Below are 19,041 nucleotides of genomic sequence, written 5' to 3' on the forward strand. Positions count from 1 at the left end.
AGGAGTAAATAAAAGAAGTTGTTAGTTATAAAATTTGCTATAATTGCACTTCCCAATTTCCAAAGCGCAACTCAAAGAAGTTAACGCTCTTTATGAAACATGACAAACCAATAATTAATACAGAACTCATTAACTATTAGTGTCACAAACATCAATCCATTTGTTACTTTCCTTGTCGCATTTATTGATATTTGTTTTATTTTTTAAAACTCATTTAATATTCAAAATTTAGAAAAGCCTGAAGAATTCAACAATGCCTAAGACGTTTGCCAATATCTCCAATGTTGCAAGAATGTCCCTACTCACCAGTATTCTTTCTGACAACATGTCATAATATTTTGGAATGAGTTCAGGACGGATAAGGATGAACTTGCCAACAAGTTCAATGGCAGCTTCTCGTACAGATGTTGACTGATCGAGGAATCGACCATGGACACCTCTTTGCATGTCTGACTGAAAACAAGATACAAATCTCTTACTTTACCAGCACAAAGATACACAAAAGAAGTCACCCACAAAACAGAGGATTTCTCATCATAACCCTCAAGTATAAGCAACAGAGGTGAGTGAACCAGGCTGTAAATTGTTTCGGCCAACGAATTAACAGACAGGCCTGAGGTACTTATGAGAAAACAAAAAGAAACAGGCGGAAAGGTATTTACCCTAGCTAGGATCCCTGGATCAGCTTCTACTACTGCTGTCAAGCACTTCATTGCCTTGGTTCTCACAGCCACTGCAGTCTCACTTAACACCTTCAGGATCTGAAACATTGATCAACTATCACTTATGAAGTTGACAGATCAACCTGCACTAAAATAAAATAAATGCATCAAGAAAAAGAGCAAAGGCTTGACAGCGAAACACATAGGGCTTTCTAGGCACCAAATTCATTTCTATCATTTTCATTTCACTTTTGTTTAAAATGTACATAAATGATACAATGTTAACAATTCTCTTTGAATGTTATTCTGAAAATTGTTCCTTATATTGGACATATATCTTTAGTGCTGGAGCGATCAATCGTAGGATCGGATAATCGTTCGATCAAAGTCAAAATTAACGACTGTCGATTACAAATAAACTGCAGATCGATAATCGGAAATAATCATTATTTGGATGCACATACACTAAAAATTTTATTCTACCTTGTCATGTTTTCTTATGCTGAACACTCTGGTTGTCATTGCTTGTTTACCTCTTAAACGGAAGCTGTGTAGTACACAAGTACGCATGCCTCCCCTGTCAGCCAATGGCAATGCTAGACATATTTAGATTGGGGTGTCCTATTTCGTCATTGAAATACTATGAGTTGTAAAGTGGTTTATAGAAAAACTCATTCGTCCAATCATGCAACAAAATGTCACAATACGACCCAGGTATTACAGGTTAGCTACTTTCTAATTGTCTGAAAGAGGGAATTCCTGGAGTTGCATTTGCATACAAACACATGACTTATGGAAGGCGGGTAAAATAGAGCTATTTTCAGTTTCATGAATTCTCTTGAACTTTCGTTACAGTGGTTAATTATAATACTTCCCAGAATAAATTTTGTGTTTCAACCTTAAGTAAAAGTTTTTGTTCACCCTTCAACATAAACTAAAAGTTTTTTAAAAAATGGCATGCCATGAAAATAAATCTACCAGCGAGGTCACATGACTAGTAGCGTGATCTTGTAGGGTGGGATGTCAACTAAGCAGCCGAAACATTAATGGCATCTTTGGAGTAAAGATTTAGGATTTTTGTGCATTTGATTATGAGGTAGATATTGCATTAAGGATCCCCGAGTTAAAATTAATCTTTTGTGGGTTTTTTTATACTGCTGCCTATGCATGGCAACTTGATTCGTAGCATATCGATGGCAGAACAATAGCGGGGATCGCCTTGTTGTCATTCGGCATGTTTCTCATGGATTTTCTCGCTATAAACGGGAATTGTAATGGCCGATCAAAAACATATAACAATCGGAAACGTAAGACGATAGGATATTTGATGATCCAAAGACGCTGCAAATGTAAGTAACTTGCTAGCGTTAACAACTGACACGTGCTGACAACATCCCGGAAGTTAGTTCGCTAATGTAGCTATTTGACTATGAAATGACCGTCCAAACGATTATAATCGACCAATTATCGATCTGACACTAGCGATTATCAATCTGACAAAATGTAACGATAACCAGCTCTATATATCTTACATATCATCCGCCCAAAGATATCAAATATATTATCATTCTGCATCCAACTTACCTGTGTCAAGTAGACATCAAAACTTTGTGCAAAAGGGCGTTTAGATGAGAGGTACCTTGCAACAAGACAGGCACTATCATAGTCAAGTTTGCTTGGCGCAGGTCTGAAAATGGATGGTAGAATATTGTAGACTGAAATTGATGCAGCTGGTATCATTTATTGAATGACTTGAAGAATGTATCAAGAGTTATGAAATGATGAGTCACGACCCCCTAAAATATCACACGATAAACATGTATTTAGTAAAGCTTTTGTGGCATGAACTCATCATCACATAAGTATCACATGCCAGAAATATCACATGCTATAACTGCACACCTCTGGGTATGCCTTAATTTGAGGCATGAGTGTGAGTAGAACTTGGCACCAATACTGTGGGTGTTTCCAAGACATGCTTGCTGGACCAATAATAAGTAGATGTCTTACGTAACTGGTTACCACTTCTTGGTGGTGTATTCAGAGTTTTTGAACAGTTAGAACAAAGGTCTGTGCTCAAGTTAGGAATAAAAGACATTCACACCTTTGTACATGTTAGTGATTTGTAACTGTAAACTGAAAAACAAATCTTATGCCAATTTGAAACTCATTTTCACAACAAATATTCAATAACTTGTGCATGAATACCTCAGAAATCAACCTACTTGCTATTGGACAAAAATTTGGACATTATTGCAACTTGATTTAGGAGGAAGATCTTTCTCTTCTCCACATTCTGCATCACTTCAGTTGACCTCTCTGCTTCTGTCTCATCGAAGTCCTCTTCAGCTTTGGCCTGAGTGGCCATGGTTTTTTCTGCTTCTACTGAGGAGTCTCGGAACCACTGAGCCATGTAGAACTGACGAGCAAACTGCAGGTAATTTAATGTATTATTTTAGAAGTTACATAAATGTGCATAAGATAAACTGAAATACCCTATGATTATACAGTTGGTTGCACTTCATAATACAAGGATTTTATCTTGTATTACAACCTGCTACATTTGCAGGCAATTCCCTTCTGTCAATTTGGGGAAACAGATGGGCAGATTACTGACAATTGGTAATACGATGTCATACCTTCTGAAAACATACTACAGATGTCCTGATGATAAATGTGGGAAACAAAATATATAAGTAAGACATGCCTGTTGAAGATAAATATCAAAGTTAAACTTTTCTACAAATGATTCAAATTGCTCACCAATAATGAAGGATCATTTTCAGCATTGTGTGCCAGGTACTGCAGCATGGCTTCCTGGAAGCTCTGTGTTGTATCAACGGGCACTTTCTATTGTAATGAGTAAAGAAAAATGGAATTCACTGGTATGAATACATAAATAAATATTATAATTCAGAAGCAAGCCATCTGCAACATATGTGTTAAAAACATGCTTTTGTTATGCTTAAAGGTAAATCAGAATGAAATGTCCCACAACACATGAAACAAGAAGACAAAGTCATCAATATCCCCTGCAATGGCAAAATACTCTTCATGAATATGTCAATTAGTTATGACTATGTCAAATGTTTCTGCGTGTATATAGCAGTGAGTGAGTGGGTGAATTTAGTTTTATGCCACACTATGAAATATTCCAACTATATGGCAGCCATCTGTAAATAATAGAATCTGGACCAGATAATCCAGTGATCTACACCTGGAGCATCGATCTACACAACTGGGATACAGTGACATCTGTCCCTCAAGTCACCGAGCCTGACCACCCGATCCCTTTAGTTGGCTCTTACTTCTTTTACCAAAGCTTATGAGACATCTGTTTGTACCATGTTACATGTTATTGAAAAACATAAACATAAAACATAATAAGTTCTGTTCCAGAAAAGAGCACTACCACCAATTTCAGTCAAAGTTAAACTTGTTGCCATGGAAACACAAAAAAATGTTTTATTCAGAAATCCAAAACTACCAAAAGGCACTAGTACACCACCAGACCTATCTATGTTCCAAGTTTGGTGAAGAAATATTGAACGGTTTTAAAGTTCTGCTCCTGAAAAGACAAATGTGCAACGACGGACAGACGGACGGACAGACACACAGACTGAGTGCATTTTAATACCCCCTACAAAACGCGTTGAGGGGGATAATAAAGTGAAAACACACACTAATATGAGCATAACGTGTAATGTCAGTATCAGGGAGAGTATCTGTAATTTAACAAGAGTCATCAGAAGATGACAAATCCCCCCGGCCCCCGACATATTTGAAAGAACAAATCATCTGACTGTTACTTATAGTCCAACTTGAAGTCCAAATCGTTTCCATGGAAATCATGAAAAATATAAATGCCAAATATCTGTAAATAGCAAAAGGCACCACTTCAAGATCTGTTTGATTGGTCTGCCAAGGCTTGAAAGATATTGAAAGGTTTTCAAGTTGTGCTCCAGAAACGAAACCCACCCCTCCCTTTTGAGACTAAGTCTGAATCGTTTCCATGGGAACCAGGAAAATAAAAGTGCCAAAAATCTACAAAGGTACCACTTTGGGATCTGTGTCATATATCTGCCAAGTTTTGCTGCAAGATATTGAACTGTTTTCGAGTTATGCTCTGGAAACAAAATGATTACAGACAGACGGACATTACATGTCAGGGGGATAAAAAAGGATTTGCTGATGAAAGTAAAAGCGCATAGTACTTAAGGGTCCCTTACCTTTTTCTTGCTTCTAGTTGTATGATCTTCATCATCACTCTCATTCACCTGAAACAAACAACGTAATGTAGTGTAAGACACCTTTCTTTCAGTTCAGTTTTACGCCACACTCAGCAATATTCCAGCTATATGACGGCGGTCTGTAAATAATCGAGTCTGGACCAGACAATCCAGTGATAAACAGCATGAGCATCGATCTGCGCTATTGGGAACCGATGACATGTGTCAACCAAGCCAGCGAGCCTGACCACCCGATCCCGTTAGTCGCCTCTTACGACAAGCATGGGTTACTGAAGGTTCATTCTAACCCTGACATGCACGGGTTCTATATATCCGAAACAGAACACAGCTACAACTAGAAAGTTATGCAAAACAACTTGATCTGCAGAGCTTCACCAGTCTAAAACTTGCAAACTTGTGTCGATATCTAACCCAAAAACATTCACACTAACCTTGTCGACAATATCATCAATCATTTCCTGATTCAGGTGACTAGTGACAGCATCCTTCCGCAATCTCGCGGCAACAATTCCCAGATATTCTAAAGAAGCTACCCTGAGAGACATATCTGTAGATTTGTTGCTGAATTGCTGAACCTGAAATCACAAATATTAACTATGTATGATAATGTTTAGTTCATTTCCAAGGTTCATACAGATAAGGAAAACTAAACCTAAATGACAGTGTCAACATAACAAATTTTCAAACAAGAATTAAGTCAATTAAGAATTATCATAAGTTTAACACATTGAACAAACATGTCCTTAAATCCAAATTCATGTATCATCAAGGTATTTAGGTGATATTCAAGGTTCTTGATGGCTGACACGACAAATCAAGGCTTTGAAAAGGGGCCTTAAATTTCAAGGCCTTACAACCTGTATGAACCTTGATTGTAATCAGTCAATACTTTTCAGAACCCCAGAAAAAGAAAGAAATTGATGTTACAAGACATTCTATGAATGAAAGAAATTGCAACACTCTTATACTCAGTGCAACAGAAATTGTCTTTTGACTTACAAGAATTCTACCCAGCAAACTGAGAAGTAATTCTGATGCAGGCCATTCAGGTTTGTTGACAGTGGCGAGCAGATCCTGCACAAAGTTCTCAAACAACGGACGGTAGTCCTCCTCTCCCTTTGTTGTACACCTGAAACAAACATCAATCATTCTCTGGAAAAAAGTCATGGGAACAAACCTACTTATCCAGATCCTATGAAGAGGCAAATATTGTGCTTGTGAAGTTTTAACTGAATCCCCAATAAGGTAGTAAGTGAGTTTTTTCAAAATACAAAGCCCTTATTTCTTGATCAGTTATTTAAAACAGAAAAGTATTTGTCTTAATACTTTGTGTTAAAAGAATTACTGAAATGCAAACAAGAAGACAAAGTCATCAATATCCCCCGCAATGGCAAAATACTCTTCATGTCTACGAGTTATGATTATGTCAAATATTTAGGTGTGTATATAGGAAAGTGGAAGGAGAGTATTGAAAGTTTTTTAAAAGTTCTGCTCCAGAAAAGAGCACTATCACCAATTTCAGTCTATGTCAAACTTGTTGGCATGGAAATGTCAAAAATATTTTATTCAGAAATCCAAAACTGCCAAAAGGCACCAGTACACCACCAGATCTATGTATGTGCCAAGTTTGGTGAAGAAACATTAAACAGTTTTAGAGTTTTGCTCCGGAAAAGTGCACTACCACTAATTTCTGTTTTAGTCAAACTTGTTGCCATGGAAATGCCAAAAATATTTTATTCAGAATTCCAAAACTACCAAAAAGGAACCAGTACACCATCAGACCAATCTATGTGCCAAGATTGGTGAAGAAATAGTGAACGTTTTTTAGAGTTCAGCTCCGTAAAAGAGCACTACCACCAATTTCAGGCTAAGTCAAACTTGTTGCCACGGAAAAGCCAAAAATATTTTATTCAGAATTCCAAAACTACCAAAAGGCACCAGTACACCACCAGATCTATGCATGTGCCAAGTTTGGAGAAGAAATTTTGAACTGTTTTAGAGTTCTGCTCCGGAAAAGTGTACTACAACCAATTTCAAGTGAAGTCAAAACTTGTTGCCACGGAAACGCCAAAAATATTTTATTCAGAATTCCAAAACTACCAAAAGGCACCAGTACACCACCAGATCTATCTATGTGCCAAGTTTGGTGAAGAAATAGTGAACGGTTTTAGAGTTCTGCTCCGGAAAAGAGCACTACCACTAATTTCATTCTAAGTTGAACTTGTTGCCATGGAAACGCCAAAAATGTTTTATTCAGAATTCCAAAACTACCAAAAGGCACCAGTACACCACCAGATCTATCTATGTGCCAAGTTTGGTGAAGAAATACTGAACGGTTTTAGAGTTCAGCTCCGGAAAAGACAAATGTGCACGGACGGACGGACAGACGGTGTCCATTTTAATACCCCCTGCAAAATGCGTTGAGGGGATAAAAAATGTTTCACAGAGAAAATGAGGTACTTACTTCTTCAAGAAAACTGAGAGGAAGTTATAGCCAGTCCGCATGGCTGTTTCATATGATGTGACAATAACAATTTCTTCATCAGTCTGCAAATATAAATATGAAACAGCACAATGAAAGCAGAACAAACACTAATTCTTTTACATGCTTCAATAGGGTATGAAGAGTAACAGTCTGCAGTATTGAACGTTTTCAAAGAAGTCTGAAAACAATTGGTTCAGAAAGAGGGGAAACCTCTGGGTAAGCATCAATCAGTGCAACATTTGTAATTGACTTTATGCATATACCAAGAAAGTCAGCCAAAAGGTGCTTTTTGTTTTTGAAGAGGTTTTCAGAAAATCAAAACTGCCACATATGATGCCTTGAACAAACTTAAGGCCACCCTTTTTTAATAACTTGGATTACGGACCCGCCGACCCTAAATTTCTGGAAATTAGAAAAAAAATTAAAATTGGAAACTGCCATTTTTTCCCCCGCTTACTGGACAAATACTTGCTTAATATTTCTGCAAACACTACTTGGGAGAAAAAATGGAAAAAACAACAGCATATTTGCTTGCAATTTTTAACCCCTTTAGAAAATATTCATTGAAATGGCATTTGCGATTGTTCTTGTAGGTGTGGTAAGCAAATATGATTTATGCGCCCCTGACTACAGCGCCCTCTGAGCGTCGTCTGCAAATGGCAGGTACGAAATACAATGGGAATCTGACAGGTTTTGATCTTGATACATGTTAAACTTGATGACACGCAGGCATGCATGCATGCTTCTATCCTTTTCTTTCTTTGGAGCAAAATAGAATTTCAAGAAGCATGGAAAATTTATAGGGAGCACTGCATCATCAATGAACACTGAACATCAATGATACACTGCAACATTGCCAGGAGTATTTTCGCAGTTTAAGAAAGGATTTAATTGGATTCTAATGACACTTTTTCGGCACAGTCTGCTATAAGGATTGTGATTGGGCAAAATGATGTAAGTGACCTAAGGCAGCCAATCATATTACAGCAATGGATACCATCCTCGTAAACGAAAACTTTTTTGACAAAAGTTTTTGGTAAAATCATGCTATTCTGAACGTTTTAAGCAAACAATCACCACCTATACGTAAATTATGGAACTTAGAGGACGTATTGTGCTAGGTTATGACCTGTGACAATAATGCTTCATGCAAATATTTTGGCATTAAACATGAAGTCCGATGCGCCAAAAGCCGAGATGTGACTTGACTTACATTACATGATCGCACAAAAACAGATGGAAATAGTAATTTATAATGTACGTTTTGACAACTTTTATGAGTACAGTTGTTGATTTTATTCATTAGTTTATTCAATTTGTTTAATTATTTCCTCGAAACATCGTTTTAATACTTTGCTGATTGACAACTTTGATGTGGACCCGTTTATTTAAAAAAAACATTGCGAAAAATAGTTTATAATTCTAATTCTGTCGATAATATGTGGTCATTTGAAAGGTAATAAGTGTTTTCAGTCATTGTGAAAAGTGACAGTTTTAATAAATGAATCATTAGTTGCCATTTTGAGGCCTGACAATCGGAAACATTTTGCTTATTAGTGTTTTTTCCCCCCGCCTACTATATATTTTGATATGTCAAGTCGAATTTCAGTGAAAAAATCCCTAATCCAAGTTATTTACAAAGGGTGGACTAAAATGCCTTCCAGTTTGGAACACCAACACTGTGTTTCAACTTACTCAAGTCTATCAAGAACATCAGCTTCTGGACAACAATTTCTGATGCTATCACTGAGTCATAACAGTGTATCTAATGTAGAGCAATATCAGTGTATCTAATGTAGAGTAACACTGACCTTTCCATTCTTCTTTTTCTTTCCTGGGGTATCTTCTTGTTGCTGGTCTTCTTGACTGCTAATCTTGGTAGGAAGTCTCACAACACATTGAATTAATTGTAGAGCAAGGGCTGTTACCATCTGTATAGATTCTTCTGAGTTGAGTCTGTAATAAGCATGAATTTCTCAATGTTCCAGAACAACTTATGGTATCAAATTATTTTTCACTATGGCACAAAATATGGGCAAAAAATGGAATCCATTGTTTCAGCTGTATTTGTAAATGACAAAAATGGTTACCTGTAGTTTCGAAGGTTTCTTTTACTTGATGGAAGCCTGGCTAAACTGGCAAAGATGTCTTCTAGGATAAGTTGACGATGCTTGTCATATCGCGAAAATACCTGAAATTGAAGATAATAAACATAAATTGCTTGTGATATGCATCAATATGTACTGGGAACACTATTAAGAAGTTTAGGAAAATATTTATTCATTTTAGTTATGTGAATGGAGACAGGGATTTTGGTTCATGATCATAACTTAACCAAACCTGAAGAGGTTTTCAATTCTTCGAAGAGAGTCGTCCTTGGGGTACATATTATGCATTTTCCAAGCTGAAAATGTCCTGTGACAGTTGTATCAATGTTTTTTGAATAAAAAGATTGTACAATAAATAAACTCTTTTATTTATTATACGGCCCCCACCTCACGGAGTTACCTCCCGTTGAGCATGCGCACCAACTGGGTAAGCACCTAGGCCCGTATCATCATTCCTTCTGCTGAATAAATCAGTGAACAGAATTGCGGGGAGGCAGGAGGCCCTACCCCAAGGACGACTCTCTTCGAAGAATTGAAAACCTCTTCAGGTTTGGTTAATTCTACTTCATAGAGATCGTCCTTGGGGTACATATTATGCATAAACACAGACTCCCAAAGACCGGAGGCCAGGGAGGAGGGAATTCTGTCCAAGCACATACAAATAGCTATCGTTACATGGAAAAAAATTGAACAGACGCCATAACACTCACCTGTCACATGTCCCAGTTTCGCTTCCGCGAGAGGCATTATGGGAGGGGAACTGACAGGGAGGATTTGTGCTCAAAGACGACCTCCATATGTTAGCATAGGCAATCGCACATGGTACGAATGTAAACAAAGCCCCACCCACCACGTGTCGATTAGTGAGCACCGTAGGGGGGAATGTCAAAAACCGCTCACAATCGACCTAAATACTCCGTAGAGAGACGCATTGTGGGTAGTTAGCTCCCAGTAGCGGACATGTCAATAACACACAGTATTGTACAGTAGCGTCAAACAAAACCAATGAACCAAGACTCACTCGGTCAGGGTGGCAAGACACTGTCCACTGGAGAGAACAGAACGGCCAAAGCTCGCACGATTACGGGAATGCGTATCGAGCTGATAATGCCGAATAAACGTGCTAGGCCGGCTCCAAATAGCGGCAGAGCAGATCTCTTCAATGGGGAGTGCCGATGCAAAAGCTTTTGATGCGGCTACTGCCCTGACCGAGTGAGCCTTCAACCCCTCAGGGGGAGGCTTGCCCTTAGCCTGATAAGCGGCACAAATACACGAAACTAGCCAGCGAGACAAAGTCTGCTTGCTCGCTGGCACACCAGCCTTCCCGCCACCGTAACAACAGAACAGCTGGGTACCCGTACGGATTCCCCGCGTTACGGACATCCATCGGGTGAGTGCTCGTTGCAGAGGTCCCCGATGTGGAAGGCTGGGTAAGAGTGGGAAGTTCGATAGGAGCTGTCACATGGAAAGCGTGATCGACCTTCGGGCGGTACGTATCCGGGAGGTGAATACTGACACGATCAGTGTGAAACACAGTCAGCGCCGGGTCGGACGACATAGCATGTAAATCGCCGACCCTACGCCCAGACGTTACCGCCACCAGAAAAACAGCCTTCCAAGTTAACAACTGAATGGAAATAGCCGATAGGTGTGAGAAAGTTGGACCGGACAGCCAATCGAGCACAATTGACAAATCCCAAGGTGGGCTGGTTCGCCTGAGAGCAGGTCGAACCCGCTCCGCGCCAGCCAGAAAGCGCTGTGACGAGAGGGTGCTGCCCCAGAAGAGCACCATCGACAGGGTGTGAAAAGTGGAAATAGCGGTGGAGTAGCCACGAATGGTCGGGCCGCCAGGCCTTCTTCCAAACGAGCTTGCAAAACTCCAATACCGGACTAAATCCGCAGAAAAGGGATCTGCAATCCCCTATCTGAACACCAGCGCGCGCATAGCGGGACCACCTATCCTCATACTGAACGTTTGTCTAATCCCACCGAAGCCAGAATTGTGTCTGCAACTGCTGCAGGAATTCCGCGTGCCTCGAGGCTAGACCTGACAGAGGCCAAGCCACCCACTGAATCCGTGGATTTGGGTGGGCTTCTGTTCTGAGTGAGAATGTCCGGTCAGAAGGTAATAGAACAGGAGGCTGAGCCAGAAACCTGAGAATTACCGAAACCAGCTCTGTGACGGCCAAAGCGGTGCCAGTAGCACAAGCAGCCGAGCTGGCTGGGTGGACAGCTGTGAAAGGACACGGGAATGAGTGGTAACGGCGGAACGCCCAGAGCACTTTGCCCGTCCAATCCAGCAGGAAGGCGTCGGCAGCCAACGCCCCTGGGTCCGGTATTCCAGAGCTGAACACGGGTGTCTGATTCATCCCGCCGGACGCAAACAGATCCACCTGGAACGACCCGTACAACTGGGAGATTACTCTGAAAATCTGCCTGTCGAGCATCCACTCCCTGTCGAGCATCCACTCGTGCGGGGCCAGGATCCGGCGAGAGAGCGCGTTTGCTCGCACGTTCTCCAGCCCCGGGAGATAAACAGGGAGTACCTGACAATCGCACTGGTCGCACCAGAGGAGAAAGTCCCACGCCTCCCGGAGGAGCGCTGGGGACACAGTGCCGCCTTGCTTCAGGATGTACGAGATGGCCGCCTGGTTGTCCAACTGAAGACGGACTACCTGGCCCTGGACATGCTCTCTGAAGCGCCGAAAACCAACCGCACAGCTCTCAGTTCCAACACGCTGATGTGAAGGTGGGCTTCGCTTCGACCAGAGTCCGGACACCGACAGACTGCCCAGAACACCCCCAGCCCGTGAGGGACGATCGGTCTGAACTGTGAGAGCTGGCGTCGGGATTTCCAAGGGGATCCCCCTGGTGAGATTCCCGACATTGGTCCACCACTGAAGGTGAGGTGTCAACCACCCGGGACTGTGAGACTGCGCTCCAGGTCCTCCGAGTGAGCCCACAGACTCGCCAAAGCTTGCTGTATAGGGCGCATCCTCAACCGCGCCCGCCACACTACAGAGATCGTCGCCGCCATATGGCCCAGTAGACGGAGCCAAGTCCGTGCTGGTGCCTGGGGCTGGGAGAGGAACGAAGACACCGTCTCCCGTACTCTGGTGATTCGGTCTGGCGACAAGGAAACTAGATCCTTGTGTGTTTGGAACCTCGCCCCGAGAAAAACCAAGTCCTGGGTGGGTACCAGGTCGGATTTCTTGAGGTTGATGATTCACCCCAGTCGAACTAGAATGGCTATCACTGTGTGAGTAGCATCTAGGCTCGCTGGCTGTGTTCCAAGCAACCAGTCGTCGAGGTAAGGGTAACAACGCCTTCCTTGCGAACGAGCGAGGGTAGCTGGGACTAACATGAGCTTGGTGAACACCCTTGGGGCAGTCGATATGCCGAAGGGGAGCACCCTGAATTGGTAACACATCCCGACGTAAGAGAACCGAAGGTACTGCTTGAACGATGGACATATGGGCACATGCAGATACGCATCCTTTAGGTTGATTGACGTGAGCCAATCGCCGGGCTGAACAGATAAGATCACCGAGCGCAGTGTCTCCATCTTGAAGGATGGTACTTCTAGCATGCGGTTCCAACCCCTTGAGGTTGAGAATGGGACGGAACCCGCCGTCTTTCTTCGGGACGAGGAAGTACGTGGAGTAAAATCCCGCCTGTTCCTCTCCCGGTGGAATGCGCTCGATTGCGGACTTGTCCAGCAGAGCCTGAACTTCGTCGCGCAATATGTCCGCCCTTGCCTGACATGACGGCACCGGAGTGCGGCGTATGCCGGTGAAGTCGGGCGGACCTCGCTTCCACAGTGGTAAATGGCCTACACTGATGGTGGACAGCACCCAAGTGTTTTGTGTAGCCTTCTCCCATTCCGGTAGGAATAGAGAGAGGCGGCCTCCCACTGGGACGTCGAGTAAGAGAGCGTGCGTCGTCCCGAGTAGCGGAGCTGACTGGGCGTGACACACGGCTTGATCGACAGCCTGATGGGTTAACGGGAGGTCGGGGCAGACCTCCCGCGCCCGCGAAAAGGCTGGGAGCTAGTCGAGGACTGCTCCTTGCCCCTACCCTTGGCGGACCTGTGCCTCCGATTACCCCTGCCAAGCGGCCGAAGCCAGCCAGCGGACTCAGGTGTAGGCTGCACCCCGGCGGAGGAAGGTGGAACGGGAGCGCGGGGGCGAGACACCCGCGGGTGCTCCAACAAGGCCTTAGAGTCCATGAAGGAGGTAGCTGCAGCGGCAGCCTCCCTAATGACCTGCTGTGCCCCTGGAAAGAGGGTCGCTCCCAGACGGAAGAGGAGGGCCAGCAAGGTCTGCTGTGTCGCTGCCGAGTAACGAGACGTCGACAGCCACAGCTTGCGCATCCCCATGACTGCGCACATCACCGTCGACGCAGCGGACCGCAAAGAGTCGCGCGCGAGGTGGGCCTGCACTTCAGACAACTGCCGGAGGAGCACGACATGCGGTGAAACATCACCAGCATGCCCCTCCGCCTCCAGGGCCGACCTCTGAATCGAGGAGAGGTAGGCCTCATGGACCACCACCCTGACCTGCTGCATAGCGTTCCTGTAAACCTCCTCGTAGGTACGGTACGCATGCCGCAGGGGGGCGCCCGCGAGGGCAAACGGTGGAGTCACACGCCCTTGCCGAGCAGCCGGAGCTGCTCCGGAGGAAGCCGAGCCTCCCCCCAAGGCGACTGAAGTGAATACACACTCATCCACGATAGGTACCGCGAACAGGGAATCCTCCCCCAGCTGGTACCTCCGGACAAGCTTGGGCAAGTCAAAACGGAGGCGAGAACCAGACAAGAGGGGATCGACCACGTCCTGGACTAACGATGGAAGAATGCGGAGCTGCGTCTGCGTAGGCTGCCTAGGGGCAAACGCCTCGCCTGGCAAGCGGAACTCAGCCGAGTCTGAGCTGCTAACAGGCACCGCGGCCTGGGGTAGGTACTCGGCAATCCGTTGCCGGACCTCCCGCAGAGCCGAAGAGAAACGGAAGGCACCCTCCTGCTCCTCGACCTCCCCAGTATCCATCGACTCGGCGCCCGAGCCGGAGTCTGAGGCTGGGTCTCCTCGCGAAGAGGACCCGAACCCCGACCCGGTGGGCTGCCTAGCACTAGGAACAACAGAGAGGGAGGAGCAGACAGAGCGCCCCGCGTCAGTGCCTGCAGGCATGCACGGACCCCGGTCCCGAGACGCTGGAGGCATACCAGGCAGAACTGGTGCCTCCGCTCTCATGGGGCGGGAGGGCGCAGGGATCGGAACCCCAGGAATCATCAACGGTCCCTGCGCCAACTCCAAGAGGCGAGGCGCCCGGACCCGAAGCCAGAGGCAACGGGTCTACAGACGCCTCAAGGCCTAGGGATCGAGCCGGGCTCGGCGATCCCTCCGCCCTCTCCGCCCCACACTCAGAGTGGGCGAGGAACTCCTGCCGGAGTCCTCCAACCGTCTCATGAACGAGGGACCTCATCGAGACTGCGTGCTGCTGAAACATCTGTGTGATTATAGTCATATCAAAACCGCTACCAGGAGCGGGAGAAGGGGACTGGCTACGGGATTTTTTCCCTTAGAGCGCGGCTTTTTAGCCTTAGACGGGGGGACCTGGGTAAGTTCCCCTCCCGCCTCCCGCATTTCTCTGTAAAAGAGGAAATCGGCCGCCCTCCTCTTCTGGGCACGGGGGGAAAACCCCATACAAATTTCACAAGTTTCGGCCTCAGGGCCGGTCTTTTCCAGGCACACGATACACTCGTGTGTCTGTCGGCCCGTGGAATACTATGTCCACAGAGCGAACAGGAGGAAAACGCCTGAAAGCAAACACGCAAGCATGTAGCTAACGGCGGACCAGCAGCTAAGATACACGTAGAAAACATTGAAAAATACGTGAAGGCTACCACGGGAAGAAATAGTTGGTTCAATACGCAATATTACGACCACGTGGCACGCTAAACGTCCCGCCATGGCAGAGCAAGATGTGCGTAAACCACGGGAAAGTTAGCGTAAAATAATTAATACAAAGTCACAATTATGAAACAACCGACCGCAAAGCTTTACTGTTCCTTTACAAGGACAAAATAAAGACCATACATACAGACATTATACTCTTTCTCTCAGAAAAGGTCAGCTCCGCTCGACACATACGTCTGTTAGAGGCAGTGACAGCAGAAGGAATGATGATACGGGCCTAGGTGCTTACCCAGTTGGTGCGCATGCGTAACGGGAGGTAACTCCGTGAGGTGGGGGCCGTATAATAAATAAAAGAGTTTATTTATTGTACAATCTTTTTATTCAAAAAACATTGATACAACTGTCACAGGACATTTTCAGCTTGGAAAATGCATAATATGTACCCCAAGGACGATCTCTATGAAGAAGAATTTGGTAATATTGCTGCTAAATGTAAGAAGACATTACAAAGGTCCTAGATGTCAGCAGCACTTTAGTGAAAGAAAACAAGTATGATTGCTGGCAAACTAAGGATCGCAGTGCGAACCAGCAAGGCTGCAATCCCAAAAGGCTGATGCAACTCTGAACAGCAAATTCCCAAACCTAAAACAACTGTGCCATGTGTGCCCCATAATTACATAGAATTTAACTTAAAAGCGGATATGTTGTTCATAACTGAATTAACAAGAAACACACCTGATTTTGCTCTTTCATTGGTTTGAATAGCTAATGTATTTGTTTACAGGTATCAATTTAAGGGCTACTAGTTTATTCCTTAAATGTAGTAATATGACGTGAGTTAGCTCATGGTGCCTATCCCCAGATAAGTATACTCACCGTTGTGACAAGCTTCATAGCACTAAGTTGCAGCTCACTGATGTTTTCCACAAAGAAGGTGGACACACCAAGTGAAGAGACCTGAAAGTAAACAACACACATTCACAGTGTCTTCAATATGTGACGTAAATGGACTACTTGACATTTACACAAATCATCTTTCAACACTGGCAAACAGAGACCATTATCAAATCAATCAAGATTATGATAGTATAAACAAGAAGACATGGTCATCAATATCGCCCACCACAGTGTTCTCTTCCTATTTCGTTCCCGGTTTTTAATTACACAATATTCATATCCTGAAAACACATACCACATTTGGTTTCCGTATCTGCAACAGTTACTGAGAATATCTGTTCCCATTGGGCATAACATGCACTAAGACAAGAAACGCATGACAAGGGACATAACTCTGTAAAGAATTGTAACAGTTTCCGTTTTTGAACACCATCAAGGCATTTGTGTCCTGAAAACACATACCACATTTGGTTTCCCTATCTATAACAGTTTTTGAGAAAATCTGTTCTCATCATCTCGGACTGGCGGAGCTCAAACCTATATCCCCCTCAGACTTTGTGGCAGGGGATAATAAGCGATGTTCAATAAAGTTGGAAAAAGTAAGAGATGTCATAAAAGCCAAACCTGTAGAATAACAGTGTCTGTGAGTTCCTGTATTTCCAACAGTCCAGCAAGATTGTTGACAAGCTCACAGAGCTTATTGTAGAGAGTGATGGTTGATTTGTGTTTTACTGTGCCGGCCCGAGCTCTCTTGGCCTTTAAACTACCATGGTATCCATCTAACAGAAACACATGTAACATTCATATAGTCAGTTTCCATTAAACACAGTTGAACAAAATATTAATTCCTGTTGAGTATCATCAAATAACATCAATATTATTCAATTCCAGACAAGCCATAACCAGTTGTTAACCATGTTAACGACAATGAATGTTAACGACAATGAATGTGAACAGTTTACCTTTTGCATTCGGATCAAGTTTGTACACTGGATCAAACTCTGGGTAGACAGTATTAGCAAGCTGGTATTTCCCAAACAGAATGATCCTGTCAATGACATCTTCTAAGTACACGTGTTTGGGCATGTCTCTCGATGTCATCACAAATATGGCAGATAATGAGGCATCCATGCTCCTCATTATTCTCTCCATTGTCAGTTCTCGCCACAGTCTCTGCTCATCTTCCCCATCTTCATCCTTGATTGACAAAAAAAAAAAGTTCATTATTACACATAGCCTTGAAAATGACAGTTACTGTTACTGAAAAACAAATGTGCAGTCTCTGAAACATTTTCATTTTTGCTTACCTGGCTGATATTTGGTGAAACCTTGATTCCATCACGGATATTCCACTGTAAGATGGTCAGAAGTTTCACCAGTCTGTCAGGAGGAATCTGTAACATATCAGAGATTTTTCATAAGGAGAAGCTAAAGATCACAAAATTCAATGTAACACCTTTGTTGTCAACTTCAAGATTTCTTCAGTAACAAAAAGGTCTTTTCAGAGAAATAGTTTCAGATATTCAGTATGTACCTGATTCATGACCCCCATTGTTTTCAATTTGGCTGCCTCTCCACAGATGTCTCCCAATACTCCTTTTGCTATCAGAGATTCTGTAGGACACTCTTGTTCTTCATCATCTACAAACAAAAACTCCATGTATACCAATAGCCATAAGCAAATGAATTTCATGTTTAAAAAAAGTCGACAATAATATGTTCCCGTCAACAAAACAACCTGGACTGTAGAGCAGTGTCAGACAGCTACTTTTTAGGATTTGTAAAAGAAACATGGTAGTCCAACTGGCTAGTATATATCGATGCATTACTCATAAAAATTCAATGACACAAAAAAATACATCTTAAACATTTTTAAGGGGGATCATACATAACATTTGCTGCATGATGTTATCATTGAACATGGAAATTTTCTGTCATAATCGAAATAGAATAAACATATTTTACACTTCTGTTATTATCAGAAACAAAACACAGACTACACAGAATTCAAAACAAGGCTTTCTTGGACGCTTAGCATTGAGTGTGCAACAATTCAAATATCCTTGTTACGGGTTTTCAGGAAACAAACAGTATGTTCACATTAATGACTATAAAACATCTCAGTAACTCATAGAAGATAAATTTATCAAAGCAATCATTCAGGAATTGACAATGTCTGTGCGATGCAACACCCCTCATTATAGCGGGAGTAAGAAATACTGTCCGAAAAGATGTGATCCAGCAATACTCTTTTCATTATTGTATAGCAGCTTTGACGCCTTGAAAATGCTACCCATAACCCCTGGTCATGGCACTTTTCAATAGCAAACATAAATGTGTAGTCAGCTAAAAGAAAACTGTTAACTCTGACTATGAAATGTTGCCAATTCTCACAAAAATAACTGGTCATTCTTTATCTCCATCTGGCAAAGTAATCTAAAGCAGAACTGGAAATAGAATCTGCACCTTGAAATATACTGAGAGAAACAAACAAAGGATTACAGGAAAATTCAAGCGTTCCTTTATTATTTTCCAGTCTTCATCACCAGCTACGAACAGCGCTGTGGTGATGAAAACTGGAAAATAATAAAGGAACGCTTGAATTTTCCTGTAATTCTTTATTTGTTTCTCTCAGTATATGTACACAAAATCATGTCAACATGACAAATGTAGATCCGATCACATGACTTAAAAAGGAAAACTAACTATCCATCTCTGTCTGTAC

General features: G+C 43.0%; 1 protein-coding gene across 1 annotated transcript in view; it reads right to left on the minus strand.

Moving 5' to 3' along the window:
* Positions 1 to 19,041, minus strand: part of LOC124292506 (nipped-B-like protein) — a 79,066-nt gene that overhangs the window by 10,714 nt on the left and 49,311 nt on the right. Inside the window, 16 exon segments of the mRNA XM_046729623.1 lie at positions 307 to 453; positions 663 to 761; positions 2,247 to 2,349; positions 2,888 to 3,093; positions 3,426 to 3,512; positions 4,892 to 4,939; positions 5,344 to 5,487; positions 5,912 to 6,041; positions 7,377 to 7,459; positions 9,209 to 9,353; positions 9,488 to 9,588; positions 16,296 to 16,376; positions 16,941 to 17,095; positions 17,279 to 17,513; positions 17,624 to 17,710; positions 17,851 to 17,957. Coding sequence (XP_046585579.1) covers positions 307 to 453; positions 663 to 761; positions 2,247 to 2,349; positions 2,888 to 3,093; positions 3,426 to 3,512; positions 4,892 to 4,939; positions 5,344 to 5,487; positions 5,912 to 6,041; positions 7,377 to 7,459; positions 9,209 to 9,353; positions 9,488 to 9,588; positions 16,296 to 16,376; positions 16,941 to 17,095; positions 17,279 to 17,513; positions 17,624 to 17,710; positions 17,851 to 17,957 — 1,958 coding nt within the window.

The sequence above is a fragment of the Haliotis rubra genome, unplaced genomic scaffold (genome assembly GCF_003918875.1).
Source record: "Haliotis rubra isolate DU_JTF1 unplaced genomic scaffold, ASM391887v1 Scf52, whole genome shotgun sequence".
Classification (NCBI taxonomy): Eukaryota; Metazoa; Mollusca; class Gastropoda; order Lepetellida; family Haliotidae; genus Haliotis; species Haliotis rubra.